At 42.4% G+C, this 13,880-nt stretch overlaps 1 protein-coding gene across 4 annotated transcripts; it reads left to right on the top strand.

Annotated features, from left to right (window-relative positions):
- The first annotated feature begins 6,093 nt into the window (after positions 1-6,093).
- Positions 6,094-12,758, top strand: LOC147421571 (putative helicase MAGATAMA 3). Of its 4 annotated transcripts, none has more exons than XM_086503548.1 (9): positions 6,094-6,464; positions 6,785-7,063; positions 7,227-7,415; positions 8,002-8,094; positions 8,181-8,316; positions 8,742-8,889; positions 8,960-10,684; positions 11,389-11,475; positions 12,297-12,758. In XM_086503548.1, exons 1-9 carry the CDS (start codon positions 6,209-6,211, stop codon positions 12,330-12,332), a joined length of 2,949 nt encoding a protein of 982 aa, XP_086359674.1. In that variant the 5' UTR covers positions 6,094-6,208; the 3' UTR covers positions 12,333-12,758. The 4 variants fall into 4 exon arrangements, with proteins under 4 accessions (XP_086359674.1, XP_086359675.1, XP_086359672.1 ...); XM_086503549.1 differs by having other exon boundaries at positions 8,745-8,889; XM_086503546.1 differs by lacking the exon at positions 12,297-12,758 and having other exon boundaries at positions 11,389-12,128.
- Positions 12,759-13,880: the final 1,122 nt, after the last annotated feature.

A 13,880-nucleotide genomic window follows, 5' to 3' on the forward strand; every position in this document is an offset into this window, starting at 1 on the left:
TTTGCTGTTTAGAGCTTTACAGTAGCCAAGCAATCCACTCTCTCCATTACCTGCAAAGTTAGTGGGATTTGAAAATGCAGGGAAAGCATTGGTCATGGGATTCAATGGATAGAGTGAGACTTTTGTCCAAATATCTAAGTGTTTTGCTCCCTTTGCTCTGAGTCTCTCTGTCATGATCGGTGTCACTTTGATGTTAGTTTTGCCTCGCTTACACAATGGCATATATTGGGGATCCAGGTCAATGTGTAGATGATCGAAGGGTCTTTTAAGGAGGAAATTTGTGGGGGTGAAAGAAGAATCCATGTATGCAACAGTGCAAGAAAGGGAGGATTTCTTTGAGGTCATCGCACAAACAGTGAGAGAGTAAGGAGAGAGCAAGTTTGAAAGAATACGTCTTTTTTCCTTTAGTCATACATTCCACGTAAAGGAAACTCCCTCCAATTCTACGATGTTCATTAAATGCAACTGAAAATGATTTATTCTTTTCAATCATCACGGCCGTTATGACACTGTGGCAAGAATCTACTTGTAAGTGCACTTTTTGAATGGTTATTCCAAGTTTACAATTGCTTTTACCACACCTATTTTTTAGAGAGAGAAAGTCAAAATTCTATTTTTCTTAGAAGGCCCTCCAAATGACCTCCGAAATTTCCTAATGCTAACAGCATTGGACCGTGGAAATTCTCAATTTAAGAATAGTTTGTGTGCAACAAGATTGTGTCCACCAGGGATCTTATGTGGAATCCACTCTCTCTCTCTCTCTCTCTCTCTCTCTCTCTGCTTTTTGTTGCCTTATGTTTGGTTTTTGAGCTATGCCATGTGGGTGTCTTGTGCCAGTTTTTTACCTTGGAGAGGTTGAGGCTCGAACTTTAGTTTGAGCCTCGTGCCCATATTTATAACTTGGAGGGGTTGAGCTATGCCATGTGGGTGTCTTGTGCCCGTTTTGTATCTTGGAGGGGTTGAGGCTAAAACTTAAGTTCGAGCCTCGTGCCCATATTTATAAGTTATAACTACAATGAGGTGGAAGAGTTCTCATGCCAAATTTCTTTTTGAGATATACAATGTAGCTGCCTTTCTTCCCATTTTGTACCTATTAATGGTGGAGGCTTGTGTTTGAATTTGGGCCTCATGCCAATAATTTGCGTGAATGAGGTGGAGGTTCAAACTTAAGTTTGAGCCTCATGCCCATTGTTTCTACAACAAGGTAGAGGAGGTCTCATGCCCACTTTCATTTTGAGATACACCATGTGAGTGCCTTTCTTCCTCTTTTGTACCTAGTAGGGGTGGAGCGGAGAGCCTTGTACCCGTTTTCTCTTTAGCAAGGGATAGAGACTTGCACGTAAGTTCAAGGCTCTTGTCGATTCCTTACCCAAAAAGGGGAGGAGCCAAAAACCATGCCCATTCTGTGCTTTTAAGTGGGTCAAAGCTCAAATTCAATCCTCATGCCCATTTTATGCCTCGAAAATGTTGAAGGCTCAAAATTAAGATTGAGCCTTGTGAAGAATTCTAAACTTTAAACAATACCTTTCTCTTAGAGATACCAATCTTTAACTTGTTTCAAGAATTGTGATGCACATTTTCAAATTTTTATAACCACTAGCATGTTTTTTTGTGCGCATAAACTTGGTGTAAAGGAGAAAAATTTGTATCTTTGTTCTTGGAAAAAGTCCAATCATTGGTCACTATTTTGAAATTTATCTTGTCCAAAATTTTGAAAAAGTGAAGTTAATTTTTAAATTAACAATAGAAAACTGTCAGTTTTTTATCTGTAAATGGTTAAAACGTGTATGTATATTAGGTGTAAAGCATATATCCTTCCACCATTGAGAGGATAGTATACATTACATGATTGACTCCTTTAATAGCCAAAATTAGAGCACCATTATAAAAGATGGGATGAACTTTTTGGAGCACTTCTAAAGTGATTTCTAGTGCCTTGATCATATATAGAACAACCAATACATGTGCTAGATTTTGAGCAAAACAAAGAAAAAGCTTCCAGATTTAAGTCCCATATTTTAAATGGGACTTGAATAATTTCCAAAATTCTTAAATTGGTCTTAAGTTGTCTATTTGTTCTCTCTTGAAATTGTTGGTTGCCTATGAATGAACGATATAAATAAAAAACACCAATAACGCACTTCATTGATTGCCAGTCTTCATAAGGAAAGGATATATATTTGTAAAAGAGAAAGAAAGCCAAAATAAATACTTTTTTACATAATATTTGCATTAAGGAAATCAAAAGAACTTACAGTTTGTTCTGCTTTTTGGAAGATAGACTAGCCATTCACTTAGAGTAAGTTCTTTATGCATATATACATGTTGAACAAGAACTTCTTTAACACTCTTATTTTGTTCTCATTAACTCTAAAGTACTTCACTCTTCCTTTCCACGAAGCCAAAAACTCATTTGAGCTTGTACTCTTTTTCTTTCTTGATTGAAGTAATATCCAAGAGCCTTTTGTCACCGCAAGTGGTATCATTGATTTCTCTCATCAAGGGCGTTTGAAAGAATGACAGACTCAATATTTGCTATTGGCTTTCTTGATCTCTCCATAGAAACCATGAAGAATGTAGATGATAATGAAGTTGCTTATAGTGTTTGATAGAACGGAAAGAGATCAAGTTGTCTCTTAGTCCTGCTGTATCTCCTTATTATGAGTGCCACTTTGAATGAGGAGATTCTAAGAAAGCTTCTCTTTTACTCCAAACTCTACAAAATCATAATCATGAGATTATTTTCACGAGATTTTCTTTTAAAGGGTATTTTAAGTATTCTCTTTTTCTATCATTTGGTCTTTTTTTAACTAAGTTCAAACATCATCCATATTTTGTTTTACAATATATCGATTGTGGTGCCTACCATGCGATTGGATGCGCTATATTTTTTCTCAATTTATAAAAGAACCTTAAGAGACCCAAATATCCCCTAATGAGATGCCCTCTTTCCGCATTTGCTAGAAACAACCCAGAGCTTCTTGACCATGACCCTTGCCTTCAAGATGCAAGCGTATGTGATTGATCCATCCCAAGTGAAAACCCTTGCTTCGCATCCACCGAAAATATCCCAGACTTCTTGGCCCTACCCAAGTTGGGCATATCCCGCAATCAGTGCATTCCAAGAGACGACATCCCAGACAGGAAGCTCGCCAAGCGCTTTTTGTGCTTTATGAAGTGCACCACATTCGGCATACATGTTGACCAAGGTAGTGCCAAGCATACGTGATTGCATGTAGAGAGACACCCTCGCTTCACATCTACTGAAAATAGCCCAGAGCTTCTTGGCCCTATCCAAGTTGGGGATATTCCACAATCAATGCATTCCAACACACACACACACACACACAACCCCACACAAAGTTTGAAGATGGATCTACATTCACGATTATAGTATAGATTTAAAGCAGGCATTCACAAACCAACATTCTCTGCCTACCCCACATCCTACATGTACAGGGAATTTCCCATGTTGTCCAAGCTAGCCCGTGCTTTCCTTTGCCAGCTAGTTGCGTTCTTATTCATCAAGCTTAGTGCAAGATGCTGCTATGTGTTGCTCGAAATTAGCGTCGAGTGAGTGCTTGGAGTGGTTGGTAGACATGTTGGCAAGCTCATTGCAGGCAAAGTATGAGGAAGGGGAAGAATGTGCTGCAAGCATTTGCTGGTGCCTACTCCACACCTCCTGGCAATGGCACCTTGCTGGTCATGAGCTGCACCTGATGTTGCAATGACGACCAGCTATTGTGCCCGGTGATGTTGCAACCCTCTGTTGCAACGATGGCCTGTTGGTGCATCTATACGTTGATGCTACCTTGCTAGTGCCTACTCTCCACGCTTGCAGGGAGCGACATCTGACAAGCCGTGTTCTATGAGCCGCTCTTTTTGTTGGAGTGACGGCCGTAGCAAGATGACACACACACACACACACACACACACACACACACACACACACACACACACACACACACAATCCCACACAGAGTTTGAAGATGGATCTACATTCACAATGATAGTATAGATTTGAAGCAGGTAGACACAAACCAACATCCTTTGCCTACCCCACATCCTACATGCACATGGAATTTCCCGTGTTGTCCAAGCTGGCCCACACTTTCCTTTGCCAACTGGTTGCATTCCTGTTCATCAAGCTTAGTGCAACCAAATAATCAGAACTAATGATGATTGTCCCAGATCTCTCTCTCTCTCTCTCTCTCTCTCTCTCTCTCTCTCTCTCACACACACACACACACACACACACACACACACACACACACACACACACACACGCACGCGCACACACACACACACACACACACACGCGGGCAACACCTCTGTCTCTCCCTCTCATGTTGAAGACGATGCTGCCATACCTCAACGTACCTCTGGCATCACCATCAAGTGCAGATGACTAGTCTTTGTAGCCTTCGACTGAGGCAAACAACAACTCTGCAACCAAGAAGAGCATCCATCACCGAGTGTGTGGAGCCGCTGTGATTGTACATGAGTAAGCTTCATTTTGAAATCGAGAATGAGAAGGTTTGAATTGGGTTGTGCATCCGTGTCCAAAAGTTGCACAGTGCCCCCCCCCTCGCCTTCTCTCTCTCTCTCTCTCTCTCTCTCTCTCTCTCTCTCTCTCTCTCTCTAGCGTAGCCACCTGTGTTTTTGTTTTGCTCAGACCACACTGGCCGGATGAAGGTCCTTTTGACACGTGGCCAAGGAAGGGGCTGAAATTCCTCCCCGCTTTAGGTAATGGTCACGCGAGGCATAGTTATCAATCATTTTTGTAATAACTATGCCTCCATTATTGTCACATGATGCAAAAATGGGAGGCATAGTACTACTATGCTCACAAGTTTGCTAGTTTTCCGATTTTAACATGGTTGGGTTTGTAACCGGCTGTAATCTTTAATGCACGTATTACCGCAACCTTCGAATAGTTGCAGCCTACAGTAGTCTGTGGCGTGGCCGCTTTTAGCAGAGTTTCTACCACTAACGTGCAAACAACGAGGCCACACGTTCAACGATTTTGTGCTCCCTCCTTGTCTATCTCCACGTGCCGATCTCCGTAGTCAATTTTTCCGGCGCCTGACCGCTCATGATGTGGTTTTTGCATGCAGTTATAAACGCGGGCTTAATTGGACATACTAGCTCCATCGTATTTTATCAACAGGAATCTTTGCAGATTCGGTCCTCTTCACTTTTCAAAGTTGGACCACTTTTTCCTACAGCAGGTTCCCACGTCCGTCGTCACTCTTGCACCTTGAGATCCACCCACCTGCGTTGACATTTTCCTGGACGCCATCGCCATCCTGCCCCTCCACACACCATCTCTGCCAAAGCGCCCCTAGCTCTGTGTAGAGCTCGCCATCACAAATGGCCCATCTCTCACCTCTGGTCGAGTGCTTAACGCCCATCTCTTACCTTTCTTGTCCGTATGCTCTCGTGTCCATCTCCGGCCTCATCCTGCCTGCGCTCCCGGCTCACACAAGAGCCCGAGCAGCTCGTTTCCCTGGTTGTTCCCTTCTCCTGACAATCTCGGAGGTTGCCCTGCTATAGCCAAGAGCGAGAGAGAGGGGATACACCCCAGCCGGAGCCTGCTCTGTAAGAGAGAGAGAGAGAGAGAGAGAGGTCCTGCATATCCCCTCTCCTGCTCCCTTTGGGCTCGCCCTCAAAGCCGCCATCACTCACGACGACGGCATCATCTGCTCCATTTGTTGTCACTCTCTGGCTCAACAAACCAATACTTGCAACGACGTCAAAGATCTCTCTCTCTCTCTCTCTCCTGCGTCTTGGCCGAGACAAATGGCATCCCTTTTTCTCTCCCCTCCGCGTGGCAGGCCCCAACCTTTTCATTTCGAAGCCATGGAATGGATCTCTGAAGATTCCCATTAATTCACCAGCTTTGCAGAATCGGGGGGACATACTTGGGCGTTAGTTATTTGGATGGAAAACTATGCACGGTATGACCATGCCCTTATATAGTATACATTCAGACCACACCCCACAATATAAAAGGGCATTTTAACGTTTAATTAACTCATGGAGGAGTACTAATCATTACACAAAGAAGTGACCCGTTCTTCAAATCAAAAGTCTCGAAAATTGGCGACATTAAATTGGCGCGAGCATTCAAGCGTCCATGCATGAGGACGGTGCAGCACGAAATATGTTCAGCAGCTTCGTCACCTAGCCTACAAGCAAGCCAGAGATGTCAGCAGTGCAAAGGGCAGCGAGCATTCACGACCTGCGGCATATTGGGTGCGATGGTGCAGATGATTCTGCTCCGGCTCCAGCTCCAGCAGTCACGGAATCCGAAGCTTGGAAGGCCTGCCCTGATTCAGCGCTTCAACACGGAGCTTTCAATCGGAGACATTCCATGTTATCATCTCACATACAACGTTGGCAGGCCTCCTCGTCCGCTGCTTGCATGTATGCGGAAGGTTTTCCGACTAGTATTAATGCAGGTATGGCTTGTACTCTTGCTACCTCAAAACCTGTATAAGCTAAGTCAGGGCTCTCAAATGTCTTCATTCCCCACCATTAGTGGGCGCTCCGAATACATCTGGAAGGTGTATCCCGACCTCTAAAGGTCAGGGAGTGCTTGCATGCATCGAGCTACTAGCTCCTTGCATTATGATTTGGCATAGGAGTAGCTGAAGAAGTTTGTAATTGCCAGTGAAGCCAGACCTAAATATGGTGTTGATGTGTGAATTTTGGGCCCAAGACTGGCAGTTTTCCTTCTTACATGAGTACAGGATTCTGTAATGAAACCTTAGTTTTGCAGGGCCTTCTTCAACCCCATATTCTAGACAGAAAAATGAAAGTGCTTGTGATGATAAAGGAGGTGTGACACTAGACTATATTGAAGTTATCAACCCACCACCATCACTTGAGGATCGGATCATTTTCCAGGATCGAGACAGCCATTTATATTTTGGTAGAAACAACCATCATCGACTTAGTAAGGCAGAGCTTGTGCACTTGCGTGACATGTTCAAGACAGACGTTTTATGTCTACAACTGCTGCAAGGCATCACAGGGGACAATCTATGGGAAGCTCCCGGTAATCACCCTGTGTATTGTTAATCATCAAGCTTACTCTTTGAATCTGTGTGAAACCACTGGATGGCTCAAAGAAGGGATTTATTAGAATGGTTAAGCTTGTTTTGATCTTGTTTTTTGATACTAGAGACCTGAATCATGGTTTTCTGTTAATAACATATTAGACCACACAAACATGCAAGTAGTTCCACTGATTTTTGAATCTGTGGATGACTACGTGAGGGTGTTTGAGCCACTTCTCATAGAGGAGTGCAGGGCTCAGCTGCGTGGCAATTGGGAGAAGCTGACAGGAGGGGCACCTTTCACTGATGATTCTCAATTTTCCATCGACGGCCTATACATTGATAGAAAAGGTACGCTTGCACCTGCTCGAGTTTTGACTTTCATGGCCCTTTCCTTTTGTTTAGCTGCATTATTAAAGCAGTGACAATGCCGAGAGGAAACAATCATGCCTTAGTCAAGCTTACAATAATCAATATATTCCTTTGCTTTTGGGTCCTCGTGTGATAAGTGGGCTCATGCTAAGTATCAGACTTAGCGAGAGTAGGAGCAACCAATATAACGTGATCACACGTGCAGACCCAACACTTGTAAAAATCTTCAGTGTTGGGGACCTTTGTCACTGTGTCCCCTGCACAATGCACCACTGATCAGGCGGAGGGTCCGATAATGCAATGCCTAGCTGTGTTGATTGTGGCATGAAAAAAGACATTCAGTAGACAAGCACTTTTCATCAGTTTTCAATCATTGATTGTTTTTGAGACTGCACTTGACTAGCTGTGGGATCTTTGAAAGAGAATCACATGAGTTGATCTCCTTTTAAGACAAGGAAGAGCTAGTTTAAAAAGGTCATATCTGTAGTGTGCTTTGATTTTGCTAGTAGTTGTAGTTATAACATGCTGGTTGATCTTTGAGCTCACACTTCCTCCTGATGTTTAGGCTGGTTGGTTTTGGTACTTACTCCAATCCAACCCATGGAAAGCTTTAATGATGGAGATGTTGCTGTAATGCAGGTTAAAGAGAATGGTTTAGGTATGTGTTGATATCACATGCATGGTGCTAGCAAGTGATCAGATTAAAAAGGTCTTTGATGCTTTTTGTTACCAAAATAAATTTAGGTAGTAAACGAAAAAATTGGAATCTCAACAATGGACCTTTACCTGAAGAGCTTACTGTTGGTATCCTCCGAAATTTCCCACGCATCAATCTCAGCGCTCACAAGAATAGGGTTTTGTTCTATATATACAGTGGAAGGTATGCTCGCATCTCCTACCCTTTGTCGCTACAATTAGTGGATTTGGATGTTGTTTGAGTTGTAGAAAGTAACTCATTCATGGACTTCTATTTGCTTGACTTTGCACATTGGGGCTTGCACAGGTGCATCTCTGAAGTTGTCATGTGCAAGCTCTCTTAAGTTGTCATGACTCCATGCCCTTCAGCCTGCTTGGGTGTCTGACTGACTTAGAGCACAAGATTTGCAATCATGTTTGCTTTAAAGACCAAGCAGAACGTCTAAATGGTTTGAGGTTTAAGCTGAGATTCCTTCAAAGCCAACTCAATTTGTGAATATCTGGGGCTACAATATGCACTTGGTGGAAGCCCATTTAGGATTCTGAAAATCAGGAAAAGCTACTTGGGCTGGCACTCATCTAATCACACTCAAATTTTGTATGTTTTAGCAGTCATTCAAAATCGATGGACAAGTGGACTATGTATAAGTGCTCTCTCTCCAAACAAGCAAGATGCTCTTTGCGTGTGCTTGGACCTATTGTGACGACCAAGCGTGAATATGTTGCTTTGCACACTTTTCAGAATCTCCACTCAAAGGTAGTGCAGTCTATGCACTTCTTTTGTTTCCTATCATCAGTTGCCACATTAAGACTGTGCTTTGTTGCAGATGTGTAATGCTGTCCTCAAGCCCAGCTTGGAGATTCAGCTCCAAAAGCCCAAGAGTTCTTTGCCAAAGCCACTCTGTTGGGCAGAGCCTTTTCTGCAAACCATTTTTGAGAGATTCAATAAACCACAATCAAATGCGATCCTATGGGCAGCTACACATTCTGTAGAAGGGGCATCTATCGAAGAAACTCACGAGGATGTTTTTCCTTTCACTATTGTCCAAGGTCCTCCAGGCACTGGCAAAACCCATACTCTGTTGGGTATACTCAATGTGATACATCTTGTATTGGAGCACAGGTACCGTGTAGCATTTACGCAAGTTTTAGCTGCTGAAATGATCAAACTAAAGGAAGGTGCTAGTGCATATGACTCAGGGATTAAATCTTTGTTTCAAGTTAGTGAAGTCAAGGCAAGAAGCCTCTGTCAAAAGCCACGAATTATGGTCTGTGCCCCATCTAATGCTGCTGTAGATGAGCTACTGACCAGAGTTGTTGATCGAGGATTTTTTGACAGTGAGATGAAACCTTATAGACCAAAATGTATTCGTCTTGGTCTTCTTACACAGTGCACGGGTGCAGCACATGCCTTGTCTATCAAAAACAAGGTGCAACAATTAGTAAGGCTGAAGCTAGGGGATATCGAGAGACGCCTGGAGCACTATGTAGCTGAATTAAACTTGTTGGATTTGCAATTAGGAAATTTTCTGGGAGAGTTGACGCCTGACTTGTTTTTTGGTAAAGGTGTAGAGTATATGGACTTTATCTTTTCTCAAAACCAGGTAGCTTACTCAAAGTTTCAGGAACTGACCACAAATGTGCTGAAAAGGATCGAAGTGCTTGCTGAAATAAAACGCCTGTCCATAGTATGTGCCCGGTATTGCAGTGGTAAACTGTCAATGAGGAATGTAAGAGCGAAGTTGGAGAAAAGTTTTTCAAGAGAAGCTGAGATAGTATTCACAACGCTTTCCAGCAGTAGAGCCCCGATGATCAAATCTGTAAGTGGGAGATTTGATGTGCTCATTGTGGATGAAGCTGCTCAAGCCAGTGAGGTTGCTACCCTACCCCCGCTTACCTTGGGTGCTTCCCATTGTATTCTTGTCGGTGATCCCAAGCAACTGGCTGCTACTGTAATCAGCAGTGTTGCCCAAGCTTTGAATTACAGCCGCAGTCTCTTCGAACGTCTCCAGCTAGCAGGTTGTCCTGTTTTGATGCTGTGTGAGCAGTACCGCATGCACCCTCAAATAAGAGAATTTCCATCCTGCCATTTTTACCAAGGCCGTCTTCATGATAACAAAAGTGTGTTGTCATTACCAGATGAAGAGTACCACAAAGATTCTCTGCTTAGACCGTATCTGTTCTTTGACATAGCATACGGACGAGAATCTCAAATCTGTGGTTCTGGTTCTTTTCAGAACGTTATGGAGGCAAAATTTGCAGCTCAATTGTATGAGCATCTGCTGGAAGTTCTTAAGAGTAGGGGATCACCCAATATTTCAGTTGGTGTAATTACACCTTATAAACTGCAGTTGGAGTGCCTAAAGCAAGAGTTTGAATCTCTCATTAACAGAGGCAACGATGTTTACTTTAACACAGTGGATGCCTTCCAGGGACAAGAACGTGACGTGATGATAATGTCATGTGTGCGTGCGGGAACCAATGGAGCTGGATTTGTTGCGGATACTCGGCGTATGAATGTTGCTTTGACGCGAGCTCACCGATCTCTCTGGGTATAGCTTATAAAGTCTTTTCCATACGCCAAAGAGTGAACACAAACCATGACTGTAGTTTTGAAGAGGTTTTGCATGTGTCTACTTTGCAAAACTGTGGTTTGTACCCTTTTGGCCAGTTTTTGGGTTAATAAGACCAATGTATGAAAGTCCTCAGTGCACAATTGGACTATTCGCACACAGTAGGCAGTTTTTAGTGGCGAAAAATGGCTATTATATGGACTTGACAGTCATTTGGGCATGGGTGTTGTGAGACTTCTGGTGATGGGTTGATTACTAGGGATGTGAGACTCGGAACGGGGAGTAACTTTTGGGGTTGGTCACTAAGAATTCCAAATGACAATACCCAAGAAGCTAAGGGAAGGCTTTGAAATTAACCTAGTCCTATGAAAAAAACTACCAGAATTATCTCTATTAAATGAAAACCTTCTCAACGTTCTTCCATGTGAAAGGTTACTTAAGGTTTGGGAATGAAATTTTCTCTGAGCACTTCTGTGGGCATTTCAAATCAAGTAGATAAAACTTTGTTTGGCTTAATTCAACCACGGGTGACCAAGCTTTTGTAAATGGTGAATCATGCGTTAAACCTACGTAGTGAAATCTGCCTGCACTTATGAGCGAAAGAGCAGCGTGTTTTGTTTTCTATTTCAAGGAAGAAGCTATAGTTTTTTGTCGATGTCTGGACTAATGAGTCTTATGCTCAGGTGATAGGAAATGCCAGAACTCTTTGTGCATCAAAGGACTGGAAAGCACTCATCGCAAACGCCAAAGGGAGAGGCTGTTTCATAGCCGTGAGTAGTCCAGACTTTCATGCTCTTAAGATGTTGCAGGGGAGTCAAACACGAGGCCAAAGGCCTTTCTTTGATGCAAGAAATATGAGAGTAAATTCCTGGGCAAACATAATCCCAAGAACAAGGGGGGCAGCAGGTCCATGGTGGCTATACTGACCCATCAGTCTCATCCTCATCCTTTGTCTCATCAAAAGCATGCGACAGGGACTGAGCTTTGAGATTGCTAGAAACTTTGCTAATCGCAGGACTCCATGGAGAACAACTAGCAGCATATGGAAACGTTGAATGCACTGGTTTTGTGGCACTAAATACTTAGCATATGCAAATGCCTGTGACAAGGATCTCTTTGTGCTCCTGCATATCCTGCTAAATGACCATGTTTAAGATATTTCAAGCAAATGACTGAGTACCACTCTGGTTATTGAAATTACATGTGTTTTTTGAGGACCCCATTATTGCCTATACCATGCTTTGGGAGCCCTTTGGTGGAAGGCCTTCTCCCGTGCATGCGAGAGTGGTTAGTGGTCTTTGTGTTGGCGATGCATTCAATGGGTGCTATATGGCTTGGTAAGGTCGGTGTCTTCATATGGTTGAAGCCCTCTTCCAAAGGTGATGGTGATGGAAAAAGGCTTTGACATACTCCATCACCATCACCTTCGGAAGAGGTCTTTGTAAAACAATTATCTGTAAATCCTAGCTTCACATGCTATTTGCAATGATTATTTAAAATTAATTTGAACTTGGGAGTGTTTATGCTCTTATATTTCTTTGTCTCGTTATAATTTGATTAGACTTTGACATATTCCACTTGAAAATGACAGATATCAAGTTTTGTTGCCAGACACCCCCAAATTTGAGGACTCGTGGACATGTGCTATGCTGTCGCGAATCACAGTCTGACCTAACCTAAAAATTCTTACAATGCCAACCCTAGAAACTTTTCAGCACATTACAGTGGAAATTGTCAAAGGAGTGTCTCACACTTGAGTACATGTACATATGATTCCTGGCAGTTCATTTGTAAAAAAATTATCACTTCGCCTACTATTGGTGCAAGGTATATAATTCTTAGTGTGCAGACAAGTGGTCTGCAACCTCACATTTTACTCCATGCCAAGCATCTTGGATGTTGGTTTGGCCTCAGTACTCCTTCATCATTTCATTATAGTAAGAAGTATGTGTGTGCAACCTTACATATTGCCCCATGCCAAATGTTTTGGATGTGGGTTTGGCCTTGATATACTCCTTCCATAATTTCATTATATTAAAAGGCATGTGGCATGTTTTGGATGTGGGTTTTGCCTTGATATACTCCTTCCATCATTTCATTATATTAAAAGGCATGTAGATTGATGGAAATCTCCCTTTCGAGTTCTTCCTTTTTGGAGTTCATGAGAGGCTCCATGTCATTATGTTTTGTTCTCCTTATGGTGCATGGAGCCTGCATGGAGTTACTACCTAGAGCTTAGAGTTAGCTATCGTGCATATATATGCATAAAGAGGAATAACAAAAGGGATTTTTGTGCTTTGGAAAATTAAACAAACACACTACAATTAATTTGGTGTATAAAGGATCTATTGCATTATCTATTTCATAGTGCCCCTTGTTGCTAGAGATAATGTTGTGCCATAATTATGCTCTCTCTCTCTCTCTCTCTCTCCATGCCAATATCATTCTCACCTTGTTTTAGTGTGAAGTGCGCATGTACAAATGTGTTCGTGCTTGGAGTGCTATGTGAGAATGGAGAGCGTAGAGCTGAGTGGAGCTCAGTGAAGATAATGCACCTCTAGCTCCTTATTCTATTAGCCATAAAAAATAAGGTTAGATGGGTTAGTAGTGGGTGTCTGGCCAATTGGCTTGAATCCCACACCCATCATCTCAATGCAATAATATGAGGTTAGGCTCTTCGTGAGAGCATCTACAAGGTTGTCATTTGTATGAACCTTGATTATCTTGATGCGCTTGCTAGCCAATGTCTTGTATCACATGATACTTGACCTCCATGTGTTTTAACTAGAGTGAAACATGGGATCCTTTACTAATAAAATAACATTCTATCACAATGAAGCATTAGAGTTTGATAAATACCAAGGTCTTCCACTAGATGACCTAACCATACATCTTTCTTTTTAGTATAAAAAATTGTAACATACCGTGTCTTTGTGGTGGAAGACGAAGTGCAATCTTGGAGACATGATCTTCATGACGTAGATGCTCCAACAAATAGGAATACATAGCCAGACATGGATCTTCGACTATTCACACAACTCGTATAGTCTGCATCAGTGTAATCCACTATGGATGCATCTTTGTCTCCAAAGAGTAAGCAATTGCTTGTTGTAACTTTAAGGTATCTCAAAATGTGATTCACTACTTTCCAATGCTTTCTACCAAGATTTACCTT

Source organism: Adiantum capillus-veneris, chromosome 27, assembly GCF_014529385.1.
Source record: "Adiantum capillus-veneris isolate H3 chromosome 27, ASM1452938v2, whole genome shotgun sequence".
NCBI lineage: Eukaryota > Viridiplantae > Streptophyta > Polypodiopsida > Polypodiales > Pteridaceae > Adiantum > Adiantum capillus-veneris.